Source organism: Jaculus jaculus, chromosome 11, assembly GCF_020740685.1.
Source record: "Jaculus jaculus isolate mJacJac1 chromosome 11, mJacJac1.mat.Y.cur, whole genome shotgun sequence".
Taxonomy (NCBI): domain Eukaryota; kingdom Metazoa; phylum Chordata; class Mammalia; order Rodentia; family Dipodidae; genus Jaculus; species Jaculus jaculus.
In genome coordinates, this window is record NC_059112.1 from 41,364,202 (window position 1) to 41,391,681 (window position 27,480).

General features: G+C 38.3%; 1 protein-coding gene across 4 annotated transcripts in view; it reads left to right on the forward strand.

Moving 5' to 3' along the window:
• Positions 1–12,565, forward strand: part of Ppargc1a (PPARG coactivator 1 alpha) — a 757,100-nt gene extending 744,535 nt beyond the window's left edge. For 2 of the 4 annotated variants that reach the window (XM_004656094.2, XM_004656093.2), the window contains 3 exons: positions 1,098–1,219; positions 1,566–1,717; positions 8,640–12,565. In XM_004656094.2, coding sequence (XP_004656151.1) covers positions 1,098–1,219; positions 1,566–1,717; positions 8,640–8,743 — 378 coding nt within the window. In that variant the 3' untranslated portion in view covers positions 8,744–12,565. Of the gene's footprint in view, positions 1–1,097; positions 1,220–1,565; positions 1,718–8,333; positions 8,438–8,512 lie in introns of those variants that run through there. The other 2 variants (XM_045130130.1, XM_045130131.1) reach the window with 2 other exon arrangements.
• Positions 12,566–27,480: the final 14,915 nt, after the last annotated feature.

The following is a 27,480-nucleotide window of genomic DNA, read 5'->3' on the forward strand; positions in this document are numbered from 1 at the left end:
AAATAAATAGAATAAATTTTTTTTTAAATGCTATTGCATGTATTTTAAAAAAAGGAGAGGTTAGAATGTTGGCACAGGACATAAAATGCAAACTGAAGAGAGATTGAGGAGGTAAAACTCAGTAAAGCTTAATGAGTAATTAAGTATATGGAGGGGACAATAAAAGGAGTAGCCAAGGGCTGTACTTGGACTTCTGCCCCGATAATGAGCTAGATGATGTCAACTTCACTGATACAAGAACATGGAAAAGATTCCATTGGGGAGGAGGTGAAGCTGGAGAATCTGGTTTGAGCAACTTTGTTCTAGTTTGACAGATGGTTAGTTGAATGTGCAGCCTAGAGGAGCTTTATTTCCCTGGTGAAAACAGACAGGAGTGTTGCACTTGGTATACTGGGAGAATAGGTGAGCAGACTTTCAAGGATGCTATAGAGTCTAGGAACTGCTCAACTATATTTCACAAGTGAGTGCTCACTCTGTGGTAGATTATGTGCTTAATACTTGGTAAAAGCAACTGAAACAACCCAAGAAATATATTGTTGAGATATCTGTTTGCCTTAAGCCTGAATAATTTTGGCACCTTCCAAGAATGAGACTCTTAGTGTAACCATGGAGTCTTAGTAATGGGACTCTTAGTAAAATTCTTGGGTGGCTAAGTCTGTCTCTTAGTCCTGTGCTTCCTGTCTTTGCTTTGTCCTAACATCAAGTTCCTTTTGTTATGGTTGTCCCCGGTTAGACACACAGACCAGTGGGTTAGTACATTCTTTGTGTCAGCTCCATCTGTTCTTAAAAAATTCTGTCAGTTTTCAGAGACATCATCTCTTTTGTCCTTGTTGCAGAACAAGAGATATAGGATTGCTTCTTATACTTAAAATGCACCCCTGTTTTGTAGTAGGGGGGGAATCTTTTCTTCAGGTTACCGTATAGTCTGCCCATACCGTGGAGGTGACAAATTGCTGGTTGGCTCCCAGTGACATGCTTTTTTTGTGTTTTTCTCTTATGTGTGACCACACAGTTCTGGATAGTTCTTGGGGTGTTTCCTCTTCCTTATCTCTAGAACTAGCTAAAGTCCCCCTTCTCCTTGTTTCCCCTGCCCACAGGAAGAACGTCGTGTTATTTATGTTGGCAAAATCAGACCTGACACCACACGGACAGAACTGAGGGACCGCTTTGAAGTTTTTGGTGAAATCGAGGAGTGCACAGTAAATCTGAGGGATGATGGGTGAGAATCTTCAAGATTATTTCTTGTTTAGAAGCTGACGTATGTAAAAAATTATGGCCTTAAGATTACTGGGATGGGAGTTGCCAGTGTAAGTGCCTTGACGGATGACATGTTGAGTTCAGCACCTTATTTATTTTCTTCCATCCCTATTTATTAATCTTTCTAGTTGAGATCTCCTGTCCCAGAAAGAAGTATTTAGCTGCTTGACAGGACAATCACACTGATAAATGGATACAGTGGCTAAGGCCCTGGCACCAGTGATGCCTCCCAAAGTAGACAGGGTTACAGTCCTGTACCCTGATGTCCCCTGACCAGCTCTGAAACTCTTTCTCTCTGTCCGTTGTAGAGACAGCTACGGTTTCATCACCTACCGTTACACCTGTGATGCTTTCGCTGCTCTTGAAAATGGATACACTTTACGCAGGTCGAATGAAACTGACTTCGAGCTGTACTTTTGTGGACGCAAGCAATTTTTCAAGTCTAACTATGCAGACCTAGGTATGGCACATTGCTGTTTTACATGCAATGATGACACCAGAATGTAGAACTCAAAATGGGAGTGAACACTTTCTTCAGGGTTGGACCATTACTTCATTTTGCTGAGTATCAGTACAGACTTTGTATGGGACACTATCAAAAGCAAGATGTGTAGGTTTTAACAAAAAAGGGCAAAAGTAAGTTCTTGCTTTATGAATGGGGGATAAGACTGCATCATTTGTGTATGATGTGTGAAATTGTTCTGTGTATGTGTGTGTGTGCGTGTGTGTGTGGTGTATTGCGTTTATATGTGATTAAGATTTGTGTGTGTGTCAGGTTGTAGCTTTCAAATCATAGCATTACCACCACTGTGGAAAACTCTATGGAAAACTATATGTGATAGTCTTGTTCTGCTTTCATTATTTTACAAGGTTTTGATATGCCAGCTACTTGCTTTGAATTACACTTGACAGTAGGAAGTTGAGTTTTATTGGCTAAATGACCCCAGACTTACTTTCTTGAGAACAAAATATAAATAAAACATTGAGCATTTACATATCATATCCATTGCACTGGCATTACTGCAGATTTCTCATTTGAGAGCTACCATCATCCTAGGAGGTATATACTGTCTCCATTTATAGATAATAAGTATGAAACATATGTAAACATGTCTTTCCTATTAAAAATATATAGAATTATTTAAAGAAAAGAAAAATCCCCTATTAGTCTGTATGTATGTATTTGTATGTATGCATGTATATTATATGTTTTATATATATATAATATAAAACTGAAATTCTACTTCTCAACAATGTCATGTAATATATGATTGACAGGATTACACATAACATATCCACATATTTTAATGGTTGCATAATGTTTGAATGGGTAAATCATATAATTATATTTAATAATTCCATTACTGCTATATATCTATTCAATTTTTAATTTTTTTTCTTTTTGGTTTTTTGAGGTAGGGTCTCACACTAGCCTAGGCTGACCTGGAATTCACTATGTAGTATCAGGGTGGCCTCAAACTCATGGTGATCCTCCTACCTCTGCCTCCCAAGTGCTGGGATTAGAGGTGTGCACCACCATGCCCAGCTCAATTTTAAATTTTTGATATTATAAATAATGCCACAGTGGACATCTTAATTGCCCTTCCTATCATAATTTTCTACCTTTGTATGCCACTCCCTATTGAGTGAGTGCATTATAAGCCTTTTAATTCTTTGATGAAGAGATGAAGGAATGTGATAAATGTGCATATGACATAATTATTTTAATTAATTTGTAATAAGCATAAAATTAACACATACATCTATTCCTCAGCATTATTACTTATCTATTTGAAATCTATCTAATGTGGTATAGGGACAGAAATGAATTGAATTGCAAACACTGGGATTTCTTTTGTCCCTTCCAAAAGGGATGTCTTCTTGAAGTAATTGATATAGGTGCTGTGCATTGTTCAGGGGGAATATACTATAATTCACTTCACGAGCTAAATAGATGGTAGGAAGCAGGGGAGAGGCAGATGACTGGGTAGAGAGATAGAGGCCTAGGGATGAGAATATAAAATGTGGCAAGTCATTTTTTCAAATGTTGGCTGATAAAAGCAGTCAAGACAGATTGAAGCCTTGAGTTGATTTGACTTATTTTCTTTAGTGATGAAGGCTGTGGTGTTTCTAGTCTCTCAAAACATCCAGAGTTTAAAATAAGCTACCTAGAGGGGCCTTTAGATCACGATTCATCATAGTAGAGGGAGAATTGGATGGTATTTCCAAATTGAACTGGCACCTCCTTGAAATATTTCTAAGAAGAATGCTGTTTCTCCTCTCGTTATCTCCCTGCCTAGCAGCAGTCATAGAAACTTTGCCATTGCTAACTTTGTGCCGCATTTTCTGAAAAGTGTGTTTGATGTGCACTGTAGTAGCATGAGATTTGCCAATCCCCTAAAGATCTGCAGGGCCATGAGTGGTGTTGGTTCTGAGCATACTTGTGATGTAGCCAAGAGTCCTAGCTATAGAATCATGCCAACCTGTGTTTGGGATTTAGCTTGGCAATTACCTTAGGCAAGCCTTGTAGTTCCATTGATTTCTGGTTTGTTCTCTGCAAAAAAAACAAAAATAAAAATAAAACCTTATAATACCATTATGAAGACATATAAGTATGGAGCTGTTAGTTAGCACAGTGCCTGATGTAAGATAATGTGCTCAATAACCAGTAGTTATAATTATTAGAAAAGTCAGTAGTGAGAAGGTCGAGATTTACAATTGTTCAGATATGGAAGAACACGTGCCAGGGACTAACACTGGAGTTCAATGAAATCTTATATGCCTTGTCTTTGGTCCTTGAAAGGTATAGACTAAATAACTAAAACTATGCATGAATACTAAATATGGTGAGCATAATAATAACATACTAGATACATAGAGGGATTGGAATTAAACAGATGGGATATGATACAATTTAATTTTATCAAGAGAGTCAAGTGAGTTGTCATTTTTGACAGCATCTACCAAGTTCATCCTGTTTCTGTTTTCTCCTTAAAGTGAAGTTAGTTCCTCACACATCCTATTTCTCTACCATGGAAACTAGTTAATGATGACTACACTATTATTAGAGCAAAAGATAATGATCCCAACTACTAATTATTAGCCACTTTAATAAATGAGAATTAAATATTAATGTGATTTGATCAAGGCTACGTTCATGGAGCCAAGATTTAAAACCTACTGTATATGAATCTGTGATCTGTGTTCCTAATTACTGTTTTATACAAAAACAAATCTTTCTAAAAATACCTTGATAAAAAATATAAAACATGAAAAATAGCATCAGAACTGAAGGATGGGTTGGTTCAGCATTATGAACATAACTTTTTGACTAGTAATTAGTTATGATAAAGAAATTATATTTAAATAAGAAAGAGAATGAAAATAATACATTTGTCATAAACTTTTTATTAACTTAAAAAAGATATTAAACTATCAGTGTCTTCAATGTTTACACAATGCCTTTCCATGTGTCCATGCCATTTATTGGTAAATCATTCTCAGATCTCAATACAAATATTTGCAACCATGCTTTTAATAACATGAGGTTGCTTGAGATTAATGCATTCATTCAACAAACATTAATTTGAACTACCTACCTTGTGCCAACACTTTTCCAGGTGCCAGGAATACAAATGTGGGGTGATTTGTTTCTATTAATACAGGATCATAATTTATAACAATTTCAGTTGAAAAATGAGGTTGCTTTAAGGTTACACTTATATTATGTTTCTTTTCACTGCATCTTACTGAGTTCCAGCATCCTCTTCTGATTGTGAGAGAACATACTAGAATGGATAATATTCCCTCACATGTAGAAGAGCATGGTAGATTAAATGCTACCTGTCACAGGTTGAAGAGTGTGCAAGAGTAGATGTTATCTCCTCACATGTGGAAGAACATCCTAAAGTAAATGTTATCCCCTCACATGTTGAAGAGCATGCTATAGTAGATGTTATCCCCACAAAAGTGGAAGAACATGTTAGAGTAGATGCTATCCCCTCACATGTGGAAGAACATGCTAGAGTTGATGATACCCCTGACAAGTGGAAGAACATGCTAGAGTAGATGTCATCCCTTCAGATGTGGAAGAACATGCTGGAGTAGATCATATCCCTTCACATGTGGGAGAACATGCTAGAGTAGATGATATCCCCACACATGTGGAAGAACATGATAGAGTAGATGTTATCCCCTCACATGTGAAAGAACATGCAAGAGTAGATATTATCCCCACACAAGTGGAAGAACATGTTGGAGTAGATGATATCCCCACACATGTGGAAGAATTTACAAGATTAGATGATATCCCCGCACATGTGGAAGAGCATGCTAGAGTAGATGATACCCCTCACATGTGGAAGAACATGCTAGAGTAGATGCTATCCCCTCACATCTGGAAAAACATGCTAGGGTAGATGTCATCCTTTCACATGTGGAAGAACATGCAAGAGTAGATGTTATCCCCACACAAGTGGAAGAACATGCTAGAGTAGATGATATCCCCACACATGTGGAAGAACATGCAAGAGTAGATGATATCCCCACACATGTGGAAGAACATGCAAGAGTAGATGTTATCCCCACACAAGTGGAAGAACATGCTAGAGTAGATGATATCCCCACACATGTGGAAGAACATGCAAGAGTAGATGATATCCCCTCACTGTGGAAGAACATGCTAGAGTAGATTATATCCACACACATGTAGAAGAGCATGCTGGAGTATATGTTATCTCCTCATATGTTGAAGAACATGCTAGAGTAGATGTCATCCCCTCACATGTGTAAGAACATGCTGGAGTGGATGTTATTCCCTCCCATGTGGACGAACATGCAAGAGTAGATGTCATCCCCTCACATGTGGAAGAACATGATGGAGTAGATTCTATTCCCTCACATGTGGAAGAACATGCAAGAGTAGATGTTATCCCCACACAAGTGGAAGAACATGATGGAGTAGATTCTATTCCCTCACATGTGGAAGAACATGCAAGAGTAGATGTTATCCCCACACAAGTGGAAGAACATGATGGAGTAGATTCTATTCCCTCACATGTGGAAGAACATGCAAGAGTAGATGTTATCCCCACACAAGTGGAAGAACATGCTAGAGTAGATGATATCCCCACACATGTAGAAGAGCATGCTGGAGTAGATGTTATCTCCTCATATGTGGAATAGAACTACTTTCTTTTTCATCTGGAAGGAAGCGCTTGTTGGATAACTCCTGGGATGTACTATTTGCTGGTTTGTATGAGTGAGCATGCATGTGAACACTCTTGCACAGTGAAGAAACTCCTGGGAAATACTGTTTCTCAGTAATTTGATTACTTGCCAATGAAAATACATATGTTCTAAAATTCTGGACTTTCCTTAGAATAATCCAACATTAAACAGTTTAATTCTTGCCTAAATTTCCTTTCAAAAATGTTATTTATATGCCCTTCCTGATTCCCTGCTGTTTTTTTCCTATGGAATATGTTCCTCTTGCACCCTGAGATACAATGAAAATGACATTCTGATTTTGAATTAATCTCTTGTGCTAAGATAGAATTAATTAATTTTCACATTTATTTTGCAACTACAAAAGTTTTTAATTTGAATAATTGCTGTGCATGAAACTCTAGAAATGTAAGCAAACCATTTATGAGGCTATAAAGAGAAGGTGTTGAAAGCAATATAAATTAAGAATTGACTAAGATGATTTTGAGGAAAAACTGGCCAATTTGCCCTTGTTTTTATGTCTGAGGATTCTGTGATTGCTCTTATATGTTAAAAAGTCCTTACTGCATGATCACCATGAGTTCAAGGCCAGCCTTAGAGTCCATAATGAGTTCTAAGTCAGCCTGGGCTAGAGCAAGACCTTGCCTTAAAAAAGAACAAAAAAAGAAAAAAAAATCCTTGTTAGAAAAATATCAATAGAGATACATAATAATAATCAGTTTAAAAAAAAAACACGTGGGGGGATTTCTTTGTCCATAAATTTATGAGAGTGAAAGTTGATTAAATCTGGGCTGCAGAAAACCAGCCCAGTACTTGAGAGCTTAGAGCACTGCAATCTTTTAGACTACCTTTTTGTTCTTTTTCTTTTCCTTGTTCAAGCTAAGAATTGAATCCATGGCCTGGAATTTGCTAGACAAGTGTTCTGGGTTTGAGCACCACTTCCAGCCTCAGCAAAATAAATAAATAAATAAATACAGTAAATACATAAATAAATCTCATATCAAACTTATGCTTCTGTCATTGTACATTTCTGTTGACTTAATTTGGGGGTAGCCATGGATTGCTCATGTATTTAGAATTGTTAAGGTATTCTAGGGAGGTTTTAGTTTCCTTCTAAATGAATATTTCTTTCTTTCTTTCTTCCTTTCTTTCATTTGTTTTTTGAGGTAGGGTTTTGTTCTACCTCAGGGTGGCCTCGAACTCATGACAATCCTCCTACCTCTGCCTCCTGAATACTGGGTTTGAAGGCATGTGCCACCACACTAGGCTTCAAATGAATGTTTTCTGAAGAAGCAATAAATTCATTAAAAGGCATTTAATTAGAGTTCCTAGTCACCTTTCTCACTTGTAATGCCACCAAAAACTATCTGTTTTTTCCATAGGTTCCAGTGAAAAAAAAAGTCAGAATATTTGATAGTGATAGCATTGAACTTGACATTCAACATTGCCCAAACACATCTGCATTGTTAAGGGTTCTTTGATATTGTGTGTGTAATTTTGCACACAATCTGACTTGAAGTGGCTTAAAGATACAAAAGATAGTATGGTTTAATTCTACCTGCAGATTGTCATCACCCTCTCTCAAGGAGGGAATAGGCTACATGTAACCTTTCAGGATAGAAGCATTTCACCAACCTTATAACTTGGGGACAGTTTACATCCATCTTACTAGTGTTCTCAGAGGTATTGGTGAGATGGATGATACTGCTTCATAGTAGAGTAGTATATTGGAGATTAGGTGACATTCTGTAATGTTTTCTCACCAATTCAACTGGATTTTATGCTCAATGAAATTAATTACATTGAATAAGAAAAAAAAAAAATTCTAGCTTTTACTTGTATCCTTGCAGCTATGTCATTGAAGAACCCCAAGGAAGTCACTTAACATGCCAAGGACAAGAGGAGAATGGCCATCTATTAAGCAGAGGAAATAAATTTTATACCTGTATCTTAGGAGTGTTTGAGTCTAAAATGAGTCAAGATGTCCATGTTTTTGAAAGCTCACCATTCCATTTCTGTTTCCATCTAGTTTCCAATCTGGGCATTGCATTGAAGACTACTGACTAGAGATTTTACACTTGAATAAGAGATCTTGAAGTGGAAGCTCACTGGCTATTAGCAAGGGGTATATCTAAACTACTGTGGGTTTCTTTCAGATTCAAACGCAGATGACTTTGACCCTGCTTCCACCAAGAGCAAGTATGACTCTCTGGATTTTGATAGTTTACTGAAAGAAGCTCAGAGAAGCTTACGCAGGTAACATGTCCACTGGCTGAGGATGACAGAGATGGTGAATACCTCACGGGACAGCGTGTCCTTTCCCCAACAGACTCTTGCAAGTCATACTTAGGAGTTTCTCCTACTTTACACTCTCTGTACAAAAACAAAACAACAACAAAACAACAATACAACAAGAACAAGAACAACAACCATGGTTTACATGAACACAGCTGCTGAAGAGGCAAGAGACAGAATGATATTCAGTAAGCACAGGTTGATTCACGGGTGTCAGCTTGGCTTTCCCTGGAGGCTCTTGGTGACAGAGTGTATGTGAGGTGTGTGCATTTGTTTGCGTGTGTGTGTGTGTGTGTGTGTGTGTGTGTGGTCATGTTTAGGGGAGTATGTATGTGGGCGCATGTAAGGACTGAGGACACCTGACCGAAACATACAGGGCAAGCACTTCAAATGCAGCAGCTCCAAGAAGACACACTTACAACCTACAACTTCAAAATGTTCATATTCTATACAAAAGGAAAAATATCTATCAATTTCAAAGGAAAGAAAACTCACCAACCACCCTAAGATGACACTGCTGATGTCTGCCATCAGCCTCAGTACTGTCTTTTAAGAAAGTGCAAACCAATTTGCAGCAAGCTTTCTCTCTTAATCCATTGATTATGTGACAATCGGAAGTAAATGCAGGTTCCATAGAACTAATATCCTGTCTCTTTCTCTCAGTTTCTCTCTCTCTCTCTTTCTCTCTCTCTCTCTTTCTCTTTTCTTTCACCATGGAATCTGGGTGGGAGAGGATCCTGCTAAACTTTCCTAACATTTTGAAGTTTCTGTAGTCCGTCCTTTGTCCTGACACCCCTGTAAATGTCCAAAATGTTGAGCTTCCACTGCAAATTTTACACAAGCCTTGTCAATGGTCATGCGGGCAGCGTGTTCAGCAGTTCTATCTGAGGAGCGGACACGGTGTTACATTACCATGAGAGTTGAATAGAACTCTATGGATGTGTTCAGATAGTGTGATTGCTACATTCTCTGATGTAGTTAAGTATTTACAGATGTTAAATGGAGTATTTTTATTTTATGTACATACTATACAACTATGTTCTTTTTTGTTACAGCTATGCACTGTAAATGCAGCCTTCTTTTCAAAACTGCTAAATTTTTCTTAATCAAGAATATTCAAATGTAATTATGAGGTGAAACAATTATTGTACACTAACATATTTAGAAGCTGAACTTACTGCTTATATATATTTGATTGTAAAAAAACAAAACAAAACAAACAAAACAAGACAGTGTGTGTGTCCGTTGAGTGCAACTAGAACAAAATGATGCTTCACGCATATCCATCCCTTCATAGGTGAGCTTCCATCTAAGCATATTGTCAAAAAAAGAAAAAAAATACCTAACCCTCTAAAGGTGTGAACCACTTCTGTGATATTTTTCCACATTTTCTTGTTGCTTGTTTTTCTTTGAAGTTTTATACACTGGATTTGTTAGGGGAATGAAATTTTCTCATCTAAAATTTTTCTAGAAGATACCATGATCTTATGTAAAGTCTCTCAATGGGTAACCATTAAGAAATGTTTTTATTTTCTCTATCAACAGTAGTTTTGAAACTAGAGGTCAAAAAAATCTTTTTAAAAATGCTGTTTTGTTTTAATTTTGTGATTTTCATTTGATACAAAATGCTGAGGTAACAATTACAGTATGATTTTTACAATAATTAGTGTGTGTCTGAAGACTATCTTTGAAGCCAGTATCTCTTTCCCTTGGCAGAGTATGATGATGGCATTTATCTGTATTTTTTACAGTTATGCATCCTGTATGAATACTGAGATTTCATTCCTTTGTTTACTAAAGAGACATATTTATCAGTTGCAAAATAGCCTATTTATTATAAATTATAAGATGATGAAAATAATAAAGCCAGTGGGAATTGTTTTTTCTTTCTTTTCTTTTTCTTTTTCTTTCTTTTTTTCTTTTTTAACCAAGGATGCATGACATTTGTCAGGTTGGAGTGTAAGTTCTTCATTTAGGAAACTCAGCTGTCGTGGAAGCAGTGTTCCTACTTGCACTAGCATGGCCTCCAATGTGACCATGATGTTGTTTGATAACATTGCTTCTGCTAAATTCAATGATAATAAAACAAACCTTCAGAAAACCACCATTTTGAGCATCAGGATTTCATCTGAGTATGGAGTCCCTGCAATGGAATTCACTAATGTTTGGAGTATGCACTCAATTTCCAAATTGAGATTCAATTACTGTTTGGCTGACGTGACTTTTCTGGAAGACGTGATAGACCTACTACTTAATTGTTCCTTTCTTTTTCTCACCCAACATGATCTTATGAGGTGGGCTTCACCCCCCAGGCCAATGCAGCTAATTTTGATAGCTGCGTTCATATATCACCAGCATATTGTGTTCTGAGTGAATCCACTGTCTGTCCTGTCGGATGCTTGCTCAAGTTTTTGGCTTCTTATTTCTAAGTAGATAGAAAGCAATAAAAATACTATGAAATAAAAGAACTTTGTTCACAGGCTCTGCGTTACAATAGTAACACATCTTTAATCTGCCTATTTCTTGTTGTTCTGTAGGTTAAATGCAGGTATTTTAACTCTTTGTGAACGCCAAACTGAAGTTTACAGTCTTTCTTTCTGAATTTTGAGTATCTTCTGTTGTAGAATAAATAATAAAAAGACTATTAAGAGCAATAAATTATTTTTAAGAAATCAATATTTAGTAATCCTATTATGTGTTTAAGGACCAGATGCATTCTCTATTTTGCCTTTAAATTTTTGTGATCCAACTTTAAATACATTCTCTTTTTTGCTCTGGATTGTGGACATGAGTGAAATACTGGGTTTCTTTTCTTACTTATCAATAGACAAAACTACAGATTTCACATTGAGGATTCATTTATCTCCCCCACCCCAGCCTGACAAATATTGTTACCATGAAGATAGTTTTCCTCCATGGACTTCAAGTTGCATTTACAATTAGTGAAGCTTTTGTATCTTATGCAGACACTGTGGGTAGCCCATCAAAATATAAGCTGTGTTCCTTTTTTCTTTTTCTATTTTTTTTGGAGAAAATATTTCCAACAAACACATGCACCCCACCATCATGGGAGGCAATTTCAGCATAGATCTTTAGGACTTTTAGATGACCATGGGCCATTGCCTTCATGCTGTGGTAAGTACCACATCTACAATTTTGGTAACCGAACTGGTGCTTTAGAAATGTGGGTGTCTTTATTTTTAAAGAGATGTAGCAGAAAAATTCTTCCAGTGCAACAAAATCAATTTTTGCTAAAGGACTTCGAGAACAACGGTTGGGCTGTCAACATTAAAAGCAGCACAGAGGAAACCTTGCACTATTTGGGTATGATGTTTGGGTCGGTTGAAAAAAAGGAAACCTTTCATGCCTTTAGATGTGAGCTTACAGTAGGTAAAGATTATGTGTCCTTTTTTTTGATGGCTGTAACGAGAACTTCAATCACTGTAGTCTAAGATCTGATCTATAGATGACCTAGAATAGCCATGTAATATAATGTGATGATTCTAAATTTGTACCTATGTGACAGACATTTTCAATAATGTGAACTGCTGATTTGATGGAGCTACTTTAAGATTTGTAGGTGAAAGTGTAACACTGTTGGTTGAACTATGCTGACGAGGGAAAGTGAGCGATTAGTTGAGCCCTTGCTGGGCTCATTTCCACCTGCCAATTCTACATGTATCATTGTGGTTTTATTCATTGTATGAAAATTTCTGTGATTTTTTTTAATGTGCAGTACACATCGGCCTCACTGAGCTAATAAAGGGAAACGAATGTTTCAAATCTACTTCTGCTTTTCTTATTTATCGGAACCAAATTGCTGGCATGTTTCTCAGATCAGTACACATTACTCGCTTATTATTATTCTATTTCCTCTTGAGCTCGCTCTCCCATTCTCCCTGCTTTTCCATATTCATGGATGTGTTTCAGCTCTGAGGACATGTGTGCTTCCAGTATTTTACGTGGCCTTCTTTCAAATTGTAAAAGACAGATGTGGTGATTTTCTAATGAATATTGTGAGGTTGTGAAGTGACCCAGGACTTTGTCAAGTAGATTAGGTGGATTTTTGCATTTAACCCTGAAAAGTGTGTATTTTTAAGGATAAGGTACTGACTCAGTAGGAAAGCAGCTTAATATGCAGTGTGAAAAGTGATTCTACTGTAGAGGAACTGAGTAATTTTCTAAGACTATATCAGAAAAAAAGGTCACATTCTAGGTGAGTCACTGAGTTGCTAGTGGGGTGAACTGGTAAATTGTGACCCATATTGCCGTCAGAATGTCAGCTGTGCCTGATAGGTGATGTTGGTTTCAATGACAGAATGTACTGACACTACTTCCCCTTCTCCTGACTCAGATGGTTCTTTCTACTTGCCTTGAAAGACCAACATTGCATAACACTGGAGCAAAGTGGCTAAATATGTCCTGGGTCCCTTCTGCCTAAATCTAGAGAGAAAAGAATGCTGTGAGCATCAGAAACATGATAAAACTATCGATAATATTCATTGAAATCTGCTAATTTATGTAAAAATCACTGCCTATGGTTTGATTGCCATTTTATACCAATACTAAAATTTGTGAATCATACAAACCCTTCCAAAGGATTAACTTTTACCATTGAGGTAAAATAGGGCATAGAAAAAAAATGGGGTATTTAAGAGCAGAAATGGAAGGTGGTTTGGTGCTGGAACTTCCTGGCAGGAGATAAGGGATTCCTTTCATATTTTCCTCAAATTATTAAATCTTTTCCAGCATTAATGATTCCAATGGCAAAAATAATTATTGGAAGAAAAAAATAAATGAACACTGGATATGAACAGTTTGTTTAAAATGAGCTTGTGTCATTTCAAAAGTCCTCCAAATTAAATCTGTCTAAACTATATATGTTATATTGAGCTGAATTCTTTTTCATCACTACCAGTTTTCTGTTCTTGGTAGGTTATTTAGCAAATCATTGGATATAATTTACAGCCCTAATAACATTATTATACTCATTTGACACTGGAGCTACAAGCTACCCAGTTATATATAACTCAGTATTAATTATAGCATACTTTAACCAAAGCCTACTTTCTGCAATATTTACTTTATATGAATCTCACATTTTGTAGCTGTCCTCACTATTGCTTGTTTTTGAGCACACTGTACACAATTATGAATCAGTCTTTGTACTTTGTCAAATAGCTGAGAGTAATAAAGAGGGTCACAACTCACAGAGGAGTTCCTTGGAGGTTTGTAACATCATGATTTAAATCTCAGAAAGATTTAATCAAAAGCTGAATTAGTCCCTGGGGGAAAGAACATTGTGTAGATTCCATTGATGGGTACAAAGCAACCTATTTCTTTCCACTGCTCTCTGTTACCATCCTGGGAAAGGGAACGTAATTCTTCTGTGAGGAATGACATATCTTCTTTTGGTTTTGGCATGGGGGTGTGGGGTAGAGAACATCATGCAGAACCTTTCAGGTCAGGCTTCATTTTTTCCTCAGCTGAGTTCATTCTACATACTGTGGCATTATCTGTATTTCTAGGACATGGTTAAAATTAAATGTCCTCACCTTCTTGTTCTCTTCAGCATATCCCATGTGATTCCAGAAACTGTGCAGAGTACCCAAAGCTACACTCCAGTCAAGCATGTGGAATGTGTGGGTCACATGGGCTGGTTTCCAGGTCTCTTCTGTGTAATCAGGTGACTGCCCCAGGGCAAATTCTCAGCATTCAAGGACATGGAGAACTTGCCAGAAGAAATGAACATAAAATTCCTGTATTTCGAGGACCAGGTTCTACTGAAAAGCCTAGCACTGTTCTATAACTAAGGGCCAGAGGCTTTTAGCTTTCTACATGCTACATTGATATTCACAATCACATAGAATCACAGCCATATCCTTTTAAACTAAGCATTCTTTGCTCATGACCAACTGACTTATTGATGGAACAAAGTAGAATTGATTAGTTGAAAATAGGTGATAGAGCTTTTGGAGGAGAAAAAGCAAATGATCCTGTAATATTTTCATGATTAAATTAAATGAACACAATTATACATGCACATATGCACACCAAAGCATTATTATAATCAGCAATCTTAAAACACTGTATTGTTTCAAATTTATGCATATAGCACTTACTGAAGGCAAGTAGCAGTGTGATATTTGAATTTGCATATTGACCATTTTCATATATTTTCATATATTAATTTATAATAGGAAGAAGCTGAATTATTAGGAAAAATCCTTGGGTGAATAAGAAAAAAATATTTTGCTTCTGTTGGTTTCAGAGCATCAGGGGAACTTAGCAACATTATCCTGCCTCCCCCCATACACATAGTTCTCTGTGATGGATTTTCAACAAGATGACATCCAAGTGAAAGCTGAAATTAAATGGGAAGGAAAAAAATGTTAAGTGGTAAAATCCAAATAGCTTATTAGGCTACTTAATTGGAGAGAATTTATTTTTGCTGCTGTTAGTAATTCTATAGTCAGGATTCTCTTTAACAATACTAATTAATTAAAAAATGTAGCTATAGTAATACTGTTACCACACAACACCCTCCAGCAAATTATTAGAGGAAGTTCACAGGTGCTTTTCTTGGATTGACATTGGTGGTGGTGATAACTTGGTTTTGCTTTCATTTGTATCAATGCTTCCTTCACTTTCCAGCAAGGTACCTTGCTTAGTACCATCATAGCTTGACAGCATACTTAAAAAAATATGATACTCAGAAAGTAAAACCATACTTGCTCTTGTTTAACCACTTAGGTTTATAGTTTCTTTCAATGCATGACTGATGTTACATATTGTTTAGACATATTACCCTCTCTGTAAGCACTCCATTTTTTGTTGGCAGGACTGTGTGTGCACCATCAAAGAAAAATGTATTGTTATGCTGCATCCTATAAAAGGGAACTTAGTTACCTGGACACACAGCAAGAGATGCAGCTGCAGTATTTCCGTGTCTGGTAACTCCATGATCAAATGGGATTCTCTAATTCTTTTCTATGTGCTAATTCTATGAGCTTTTTGTGATTTCCAGTAGGATAGCACCTGGAGGAAAAGCAAACCTTGGAATTCATGACTCATAGCTTAGCTTTAGCCACTACAGTGTAGGGGGAGGGGCCCATGTGTTGGGATGACATCTCTCCTGCTTTCAGGAGCAGATGTGTGGCGGCACACAAAGGGAGCACCAGAGTACACGCTCGATGAATGAAATAATTCATAGACAGCCCATAAGAGTTCCTTTGTCACATGGTGCCTGTGAATCATTGAGCCATTGCCTTGGCACACAATGACATAGCCTAGGAGGAGAAAGGTTATATGAAGGAAAGAGAATGAATAAATAGAAGGTTAACCAAACACATTTAAACACCAGGTACAAATCAACATTTGAGCAAAGATTTCCCATGGCTTCTGATTTGCCTTTTATGATGACACTTTCCATGGGATTATGTAAACAGAGGAGACAATTGTACAGGTAGGTGGTAGAGCTGCAAAGAAGAAATAGAATGTACATTGCTATGCTGGTTCTTTGTGTGGGCGTGGTTCTATGTGTTGGCTCACAAGAGCTGATTAAAATTCTGCTTACTGCCTCACTATTAGATTGATGTGGGCATAGAAAGAATTTTGGATAGAATTTTTAAACATTGATTTTGTGCAGTGATGGAAAGATGACTCTTCCCACACATAATACAAAAAAGTTCATTGTATTTTAATTATGCTCCCAGGAAAGTCATCTTTTCTTCTAATGGACTCAATTTTTTTTTTTCATCTCAAAATAGCCACTATAGCAAGAGACCTTCCTAGACTATACACGTTTAATGGTTAAACCTGAATACCCTTAAGAGTCATACAGCAGATAACCTGAGGATATGTAAAGTCATGTCATGGGGAGTACTAAAAGGTTTTTTTTTTTTTTCACTTAAAAACTTTATAAACTTCATTTAGAAACTTCAACAACTTAGAGACTTACTTTTGTAAAATAAGCTTTTAGCTAGGCCTCGTCTTTCAAAATGATGTTGGTTGATTTCACACTTTTCCTTATACATTAACATTTGAAAATAAAGATGCTTTTGCTTAAAGAAGGCCGTCATGACAAGCCACCCTCAATTTAATATCCAGTAGGTTACAAGGATTATGAAGAAGGCCAAAATGATGACAATTATGATGATGGTATCATCTAACATATACTATGGACTTACTGTCTTACTTGTTCATAGTGTATTTCCTTAATCAGTCCTTCTAACCAGAATATACGTATCAACACAGTCCTTCTCATGTAGTAGATAAGGAAATGGAGGTTTGGTGAAGTGGATGTCTGGATTTGGGCAAAGTCCAATTAACATTGAAAACCTCTTTTCTCATCTATTGTGCAATATATATATATTCTAATAACCAAATGTTAATGCTTAAAATATTTTCTTGTGGAGGTAATCGATTATTGTAAAAACAATTGCAGTTTTATTATTTCCTTCAAGCCGAAACCACACCCTTCCTATGTCATGTCCTTTCACTGTTCATTGATTAAACTCTAGTGGATAAGAAATCACAATACAAAAGGGTGTGGGCACAGATTCTCCTTCACATGTAGCTGGCGGTGTAAAAACAAACTAAAATGTGAATTTTCTGAGAGTAGCAGTAGGATGATCTTAGGGCAAGTCAGTCTTTTTTCTATGTATACTGTGTTTTCTGAGAAGTATATTACTGTACAGCAATGGAGGATGAAGATTATATTACATAAAATCCATCAGAAGTTAATGGCATTGTAAGTCAAAAATGCATCTACTACACCTGACTTCTGAAGGCTTGCAGCTGAGGAGCACAGTGCACTGTGTGGGACTCCTTGCTTCCTGAAATGAGCACTTGGCTATCTGGAGCTACAGTTCACTGCCTTTTGTCTGACATCACAAGAGAGGATTGCATGGTATATTGCTAACCCAGGAAAAAAAAATCAAAATGTAAATATAATTTCTAGTGAATGGGAATTGTTTTCAAACTATCTGTTAAAATTTTATTTATTTTCAAGGAGGGAGAGAGAAAGAGAGTGAGAGAGAACATCAGGGCTTCTTGGCACTGCAAACGAACTCCAGACACATGCACCACCTTGTCCATCTGGCTTAGGAAAGTCCTGGAGAATTGAATCTAGATCTTTCGGCTTTGCTGACAAACGTCTTAACCGTTGAGCCATCTCTCCAGACCCAATCTTTGTGATTTTTAAAGAGCATGTAGTAATGTCTGTTTGGCAGGTATTGTTAAACCAGTAATTACATTAAAAGACACTTTGAAGGTCTAAGATGCTTTCCCCTTACTATTAAAGGAATTGTAACAAAAGTATAATATGTAGTAGTTCTTTATCATTATTTAAACAGTTTTAATGAATCTTGGACTGAGGCTTGGGTACATAATAAGCATTAGGCATACTCACAAGCTGTTTGGTGACCCAATGTTTCTCATTTCTTTAGTTATTGATGGTTAGGATGCAATGCCAGTTAAGTACCAGCAGATGATGATGGGGAACCCTCTGTGGACTTCTCAACTACATTTATCTGGATTTCTCCTCACCATGCTAACCTCTCTACATGTACATGTTAGGATTACTGTGGACTCTGATCACTAGACTCTCACAGTCCACATGGGTGGATAGCCTGTTCGGGGTAGCATCCTCGTGCCTTACAGCAGTGGTGGGGAGAAGTGGGGTCAGTTTTCCAATACTGCAGAGAATGGGCCCCATCCCATTCCAGTAGCTGGGCTTATGGGGAATGTGGTCAGTTAAAATATAGAAGTGGCAAAGACTTGTAAATTGGTACAGGTTTTCATCTTGGAAGTTTAGGAACTTCCATAAAAATAACCTTGGGTTTCCACTGTCGTGTCTTTAGTAGGCAAAGCATTTTCATGAAATGACTGGTTTAATGGTGGTTGCAAAACACAACTTAATTTTTAAAAATTTTTTAAACTTAGAAATCTTCAAACTTGGGCTGGATGAATAACTTAGCAGTTAAGGCATTTGTCTGCAAAGCCTAAGAACTCAGATTCGATTCCCCAGGACCCATGTAAGCCAGATGCGCAAGGGGCACATGCGTCTGGAGTTCCTTTGCAGTGGCTGGATCCCTGACATGCCCATTTTCTCTCTCTCCCTCTCTTTCTCTCTGTCAAATAAATAAATAAATAAATAATAAGATAATAATAAAAAAGAAAACTTTCAAACTTGAGCCCGGTGTGGCAGTGCATGCCTTTAATTCCAGCACTCAGGAGGCAGAGGCAGGAGGATAGCCATGAGTTTGAGAGCATCCTGAGACTCCATAGTGAATTCCAGGTTAGCCTGGTCTAGGGTGAAACCCTACCTCAAAAAAAAAAAAAAATTCAAACTTTTAACTAGAAAACCTTTCAAATAAACACATAGGTACATAGAATAATATAACTGAGCTGTACAAGTCTATACTTATGGTCATTTTAAAAGCACATGCTTTCCAGTTCTTGTCAGCTTCCCACCTCCCCAATGGTTCCTAAGTATTGTTTCCATCCAGTTTTCCCATTAGTTTCATTTCCATATATCCCAAAGTAAGATACAAAATTGTCTTGTGTCTTAAACATTTGCATAAATTTTCTACTTGGTGTATACTTTTGAAATTTGCCAGCTGGGACTTTTAATGAAAATGCAATTAGGACAATTGAGGTGGTGGAAGGCAGGCAGGATTCCTTCATTTGGTGTGTGGAGTTGCCTTTGCAGCTGATCCAACTGCCCTAGCTAATTGTTCTTTGCTGCACTTGATATTTTTTGTTTCCTATTTATCACTTTATACAATAGCTTTAAAAGTTTTCAATCCTTGGTCCACACCCTCATCTTCCCAGGCAAGTGGTTATAAAGTCATTCCAAGGGAACATGAGGTCATAAAACTACAGCAGAAAATGGGAAAAAAAAAACCTAGGTGTGTGTGTGGAGATTTTATATATATACATATACATACATACAAACATACATATGGAGAGAGAGAGAGAGAGAGAGAGAGAGAGAGAGAGAGAGAGAGAGAACGAACAGTGTGTGTACCCTTTGGTTTTTCTTTTCTTTTGAATCATAAGTTTTTTCAGGCTTCTCTCTCTCCCATTCCTACATACTTGGGTATGGCCATGACCTTTCCAGAGCAGACTCAGGGAAGCCCCAGCACCTAAGAAGTGATTTCTTGTAATAGTAACTGATTAAACTACTTACCAGCTGGAGCGCATGTTTCTGCACTTAAGTTAATTGAACTGTTGCAAACTAAATATGATTCTCAATCGTTTAAGTATTCCAAAGTACTTCATGCATGCAGATAAAAATGAAAAAAAAAAACCAAATTGGGTTGGAATGTGCAAATTAGGCATAACACATTGACATTTAGATCTATGACCTGAGAATCTTGCAGTGGCTACCTTGAAAAAACTTTATGTGTTTTTCCCAATCTCTCTCTCTCTCTCTCTCTCTCCTGCTGAACTCTCCTATGAAACCCTGAACCACTGCCTGATGTGATCTTCAGTAAGTGGAAATCAGGCTACAATCAGAAGAACTGTCTGTGTCAGTATTTTTCTACCAATTTGGCCAGAAAGTAATCTCTTAATAATTCATTTCATGGGCCAATTAAGATGGGAATTGTTGCTAAATGGGGGAAGTGTAGTATTTGATTCTGTGAGAATTTTGCTAGAACTTAGTTTGGTTGTAGGGCACCAGTCTATGATGTACTAGCCCTTCTTTATCTAAAGCCATTGAATATCATCAATAAATGACTAAATTTAAGAAGGGGATGACACTGAGTAAAGTCTGAGCATCAAAACAACTTTCAGTCTTTTCTTCTTGATGCTGTCCCCTGCCACCCAACATGCATATAGAGACAACATTCTATTCCTATAGTTTTTTGTGGCTATGGATTTCCTAAACTCCTGCACAGATTAGGGCAATGGCTGGACTTGAGAGAGTTATTTGAGAGGCTTTCATGGGCTTTGAGCCTTTGGAGCAGCTTAATGAATCATCTTGACTGAAAATTCACAAAATCCATGGCCATTCTCATTTCTTTCCAAGGCTACTATCCCACTCACAAGAGAGTTGAAGAAGATGAAGTACAATCCTATATGGGTTGATTTCATAGACCCTATCTGATCAGATAAATAAGCTTAAAGAATTAGACCTGACCTCAGGATGGGGTGCTAGGGGACACAGAGTAGATATTCGGAGCTACAGGAGGTAAGACCCCACCTTCAGGTCACACAGTGGGATGGTTTTAGTGGGAATATAGTTGTTTCACTTATACCACAGGCTTACTGGGCCCATACAGTGCCTGAACATGAACCTGCAGCCTATGAACAAAACCAAACTCATGCAGGATGACCTGGACCCAGGTTAGCAGGAATATTGACTGACCAGTCAGGTGTGGCCAGAAAGGAAAGAAGATCAGGTGGCATTACAATGAGTCAGGTGCATGTACAGAAGGAGTTGAAAAGTTTAGGACAGACTTTTTACTTCCAAATGCATCCTCAATGGCTGACAGGTGACACTGGGAAGTCAACCTTTGATGACTTGTGTATTTATAGTTAATCTGGAAAAGATAAACTATGGTGTGTTCTGGAACACCCCTGCTTGGTTGGCTTCAAGGTGAGAGCGAGTTGGATTAAAGCAAAGGGGACAGAATTATGAACACCCAAATCCTCCCTGCCTGCAGAGGGTAAGGACAATGACCCTGGTATTCAGAGAAAGGGACACATAGCAAGTGTGCTATCAAATTTACTATCAAGCCCACATCGAAGTGGGCTTCCTTTTCATTAAACATTCAGTGAACATTGACCTTGAGTACTGTGTCAAGCACAGGAAGGATAAATCATTAGTTTCTACCTCAAAAAAAAAAAAAAATTAAGCAAATAAGTACTTATTATCTCTCCAATACTGAAGCCATAAACAAAGTGATAGAAAATAATTCATGAGCTCTCCTGTTCCCAAGCAATGTGACATACAATGGGTACACACAATGTGATGAGTGAGGAGCTGAGACATGTTATAAGGTCTGTGGGTGGAAAACCTCTGCTTTTACAGGAAAGCCCACTGCTTCCGAACTGGTTGTCATATGTGGAACTGGGCAATTGGGACAGGCAGAAGAGATTAAACTCTTATCCCAGGGCCAGAAAGATGGCTCAGCAGTTAATGGCTTGCCTGCAAAGCCTAGCCACCCAGGTTTAGTTCCCCAGTACCCATGTAAAGCCAGATGCACAAAGTGGCACCTGTATATGGAGTTTGTTTGTAGTGGCTGGAGGCCTTGATATGCCTGTTCTCTGTCTCTCTCTTTGTGAAGAAATAAAAAAATATTTTTTTTAAAAAATTTTAAAAAACCTCATCTCCCAGATCTGCCCTTGAGTTGAAAGAAGCCATGAATTTTGTACACATCATCTTGTGAACACATTTTTTTTAAAAAATAATTAAATCAAGTGCTCTTTGTGTTATAAAAACTTGCCTGAGCAATTCCCTCCTTACTTTATCCTGAGACTTTTGACCTTATCCCATGGTCTTTATTTTGTCTTGTAGCCTAGCACTGACTCCTGAATCACAAATTTTCTGAGGACGTTGGGGGGGGGGGGTGAATGAAAGTGAATAGAGGCTTCAGGAGTTGAACTAACCCCCAAATGCCCTGATTCTGATTTAGTTCTGAAACTCCACTCTTTGCACATACTCTAAACATGACAACCTATGATCTTGACTCGGAAAAATGATCCTTCCGTCCTTCTCTGAGAAGTTGAGTGTGAGAAACACATGTGTGGTGGCATTTTCCTTTGCAGGACTCTTCTCAGAACAACTCAGGCTACTGCAGGGTACTCAGGGTGAGCTAATCTCACAGAATGTGGGTCTTCTTTCCTGGGAGTGTTCTTACTTCTTGAGGCCCAGAGAAGCTCCTGGGGCGGAAGTTGCCCGCTGCTTGCTTCTCTACAGCTTTTGCTTTTCTTTCTTAGCTGAGTCAGCTAAGAAAGCCAAAAGGACTGGTACCCAGGCAATCTTCCTGTTATTTTAACAATTCTGGTTACTGTTTGAGGGGCATTTCCCTGATGGCCTACTGATTTATGCTGATCCTAGGGACTTAGAAAAGCTTGAAACATAGTGCACAAGACTCACCCGAGCTCAAATGGATGGAGCCTGGGGACATTTGCTCAAGCCTCCCAAATATCTATTGAAAAACATCTCATTTCTGCTATTTCTCCTGCCAAATAAATGGTCACATCCATGTGCATCCCTTACCCAGCAATCTGTTTATCAGGAAAGAGAAGCCTGTTGTCTCCCAATTTTTGCTTCCCAGGTGACTGGTATTAATTAGTTTGCAGCAGGCATGGTTTATCTCTGCCTGGAACCAAAGGAGATGAAAATGCCTCCGTGCAGCACGATTATTATTTTTTTTTTCTAGCAACAATGAATGGGACGAAGATACTTATCTAAAAGGACAGGCTTGAGGTGGAGCTTTCATCGGCAGCACTTTGAAGTGCATTGTTCGGCTGTGGCTGGTCTGGAGAAGAAAGAAAAATAGCATGTCATATTGTGACTACATTAACTCCTTTCGAACACAGGGCACCAAAGCTCTTGCACAATGATGGACTGGATCTGAGAGCAGAAAACTGACTCCACTAATGACTATGGAGTTGCTTCTCAATTATAAGCCTTTCTTGATAGGTATTACTAAAGTTCCAAAATGTCATGTCACCATATAAGAATTCATCTTGGTCCCCCAGTATAGAGGACAAAACTTTTAAACCAATCTACATTCTTTTAATTATTATTGAGATTGCCACCTAAAGTGATCCTTTAAGGATAGCATACCTGTGGATAAAGCAATGTACCCCAGAAGATAAAAACCAGAAATTATTAGCACAGCTGACTGTGAAATGACTATACATTCTAGTATATGACTCTAAAGCACTCATTTCCTCAGTTTTCTCAATATAAAAAGTGAGAAAAGGGCTGGAGAGTTGACTTAGCAGTTAAGGTACTTTTTTGCAAAGCCAAAGTACCCAGATTCAATTCCCCAAGACCCACATAATTCAGGTGCACAAGGTGGTGCATGTGTCTGGAGTTCATTTGCAGTGGCTGAAGGCCCTGTCATGCCATGCCTGGCTCTTTCTGTCAAATAAATAAAATAGTTTTTAAACAAAAGTGAAAAAATTTAGCCCATTAGATATGGGTAGACATGGATTTCTCTGTGGTAATCTATCCAGAAGGTCCTGGCCAACAATGTACATCTGAGCAATGCCTTTGCAAACATGGAAAGTAAAATGTGAGGTAATAATGGTGTGTGCTTTCAAGTTACTCCCCCATGCTGTTCTAGGTAGCAAAGACAAACGCGTGTAAAGTTTGACCTGTGCTGGAATCATGGACTGTGAGTTCCAGTTCTGACGCTAATGCTGGCTAGTGGCAACTATCTGCCAATATGTGTTTTCCTGTCCATGGAAGCCTCTCCTTTTTATTCCCCTTCATTAGTCTCTTCTTATCTATCTACTTGAATCACTCATGCTGATGTTTCCTCAGTTTTTCTTCTCAATTATCTGTCTTATCTTTGTGAACCTTCTTGAGATATATCATGGTCTGCAATAACACTGACCTTCCTGAGACAATAGAAGATAACTTCATCTATTTGCTCAACTGAAATCACCTTTCCAAGCTTCAGACTCACAAGTATCTATTAACCACAGAGGGATTCCCCCCCCAAACATATAAGAGCTCTATGTCCCAAATTTAGTACATTGTCTTATTCCTAAAAACTCAATGATAGCCTTGTTTTTAGAGATGTCAGCAACTCTAATGGCTGTGAGCCATCATCAGTCCTCCCGGACTTTCATGGCCATATCATATTTACCACCAAATCTTGTTTATTTAGCTGCTTTCAAAGCTGTCAAGTGAATCCCTTTTATCCTAACCACTCATTTATGACACCTTCCAGTATAGCTTTGGTATCAAAACATTGCTTCTAAAAAAAACTCTAATTTCATCATATACTTCCCTGAGTTAGGCTTATTCAGAGCTTCTAGAAAGAGCCTCTGAAGGTTTCATGGAACAAAATAGGAAGTCCTTATGACTGATTTTAGCCCTGATGACAAGAAGCTATGAATGACCCCATGATCTTCCCCAGACATTGTCATTGTCACCACATCATCAGTCCTGTTGCAGCTCAGTCTTAACACTGCATCCACTCTCATTGCCTTTGGGATGGCTTCTGGAAATAGACACTCTCATATGTCAAAAACTTGGCAAAAGATACTCTTTCTACTTGGAATGGCCCCTCTCTCTCCTTTTTCTACCAAAGAGAAGCACATATTTGTCTGATGGGATAAAAGTCCAGGTTTTGGAGTAAGACTTAACTCCACTCAAATCTCTGATATAGTACTGGCAAACTCTGGAATGATAGGCCAGTTGTTCATCACCTAAATCTCACTCGTATTACTTTTTAATGGGAAATAACAATACCAATACCTCCTACATGCAAAGTACCCTAAAAACTCAATGTGACATATTTAGAATGCTACATGGATCCGAGGAACTTTCAGCAATTGGTAAGTAATATTTTTCTTGAATTATAAACTCCTTTTCTTATCCCCCAAACATACTTTCCATGTGCTGAGGGAATTTAAGCTCCAAGACATCACAAGGTCCATTTTGCTCACATTGGTTTAGCACTGATCCCTGTGTCTGACCTACAGCAAGCCTGTCATAGAATAGATTTCCATCAAGATTCAATTCAGGCACTACTGCTTCTAGGAAGCCTTTATTAAACCTGAATCTTCCATCAGCATTGGTTAAATACTGCTCTGAAATTATAGGCCCTGCTTAAGTGCCCTGGGCATGGTTTTGCCTTCTCTACAGTCTCTAGAGTTCCTGGGGACAAAAGGATGTAGCAATTCCATCTCTGAACTCCTAACCCCTTTCTCAGCCCCACACAGTCCTGCTCAAGAAAACCTTTGTGAATTAATGAGTGATTCCTTAGTGAATTAATGAATTTGTGGAGGAGTGGTAAATGCAGCTTTCTTTGATTCCTGTATTCCCCACATACTTTCCCTCTTTCCTTACTTTATCTGCTGAATCTGGGCATCGGGTAGGGGACCTGTTAGCCAATAAATGTGGGGCTGGTGAAACCATTTCTGCACCCAAAGTAGCACCACAGCCAGTATCCCCACCCCCTGGTGCTCTGCTGAAATTTCAGTGTTGATGGTGGCACCTGGGGAGGAAAGTTTCCTCCATCAAAGGACTATTAGACAAGCTTCCCCTGAGAGAGGGCAGGACAGTGGCACGGACGAGCTGCTGAGGAACTCCGCAAACCTCCCTAAAGGCAGCTTGAAAACTGTTGTATAGTAAGTGTCCACCTTGAGGCTCTTCCCAGGGAGTTTAGGAAGACTGTATTTCTCCATATGTGCAGGTGAGAGTGGCTGAAAAATGTTCCGAGATAGAGGAAAGAGACTCTCTGTTCTTTTGGCCATGGCCTCCAAACCACCTTGCAGGCAAGGCAAAGGGCCAAGCTGACCCTGATATGCATCGAAATGAAAGGGTTTGTGTGCAAATCAGGGAAAATTCCTTTCAGCACCTGCAGGATCAGTGCCAGGGCGTTAACATTTGGAAGCTTCAACTCAGTGCCAGGTTGTTGTTTGAAAAGGAGCAGATCTTGGAGCAAATGCCAGTGAAGTATAGAGGGAAGAAGTGAGGACAAGGACTCCAGGAATTAACTATTCAAGAATGTTCCAGACACCTGATAGTTCTTTTCCTTGTCAAAAGGAGAGAGGAAGAGGGAGAGGGAGAGAGAGAGAAGCCCGAAGGACATTCAAAGGAGTGCTCATGGAAGCAGGCTGCTCAGGGTTTTCAAGGGAATTGAGAAGGCAGAAGCTACAAGGTGATTGGAGTCAGTGTCAAATGTGAGAACAAAGTGTCAGTGACATGAGCTGAGAAGTGACTAAGCACTCAAGCCCTGAAGTAGCTAATAGACGAATCCAAACGCCAAATGAAGCAGTTGTCTCAACTCATTTGAATACTGCTGAAGAGGTGGTGAAAACCTAACAGAAGGGCTGGCACCTCTTCTGCACTGGTAGCATATCCCAAGATGCAAGTTAATGTTCCCTGGCTGTGTTATTGTGGGATTGTGATTGATCTGCCCTCACCATCAGAATGGCAACCTCAGGACCAGTGTACCCGAAATTTTCATTTGATTAAAGGCTATTATTATGATTAAGCAGTGTGGGGGATACTCTGTTTCTCCACAGAAGGATCTCTAGAGCTTTAAAGTTAGAGATATGGTTTGGTTCTCAAGCAGGTCAGCTTGTCATTTGTTTAGAACTTTCCTCTTTTCTTCATCATTACTTCATTATAGTAAAAATCCTGAAGGGTTTGGGTTTGAGGGCATGATGGAATGGGTTGAGAAGAAGGCAAAATAATAATGCATGACCCCTGCTTTCTTGAGGAGTGTCTGCACATGAAGAGTAACTGAGTAAATATACTAACTGCTTTACAAATACTGCTTTCCTGGCTTCTCCTCCTCCCTTATTACTTCCTTACCTCCCTGACTTCTCTCCTTTTTATGCCCTATTAAGAAAAGACTGCCTTGAAAATGCCTGTTAATGACAATAGCCACTGTGTACTTAGTGCTACCTTTGCCCCCAATTCTACATCGGGTATTTTTCATGATCTCAACCATGGTTTATTACAACTTGGAATGAGAGAAGCAAATATAACCACTC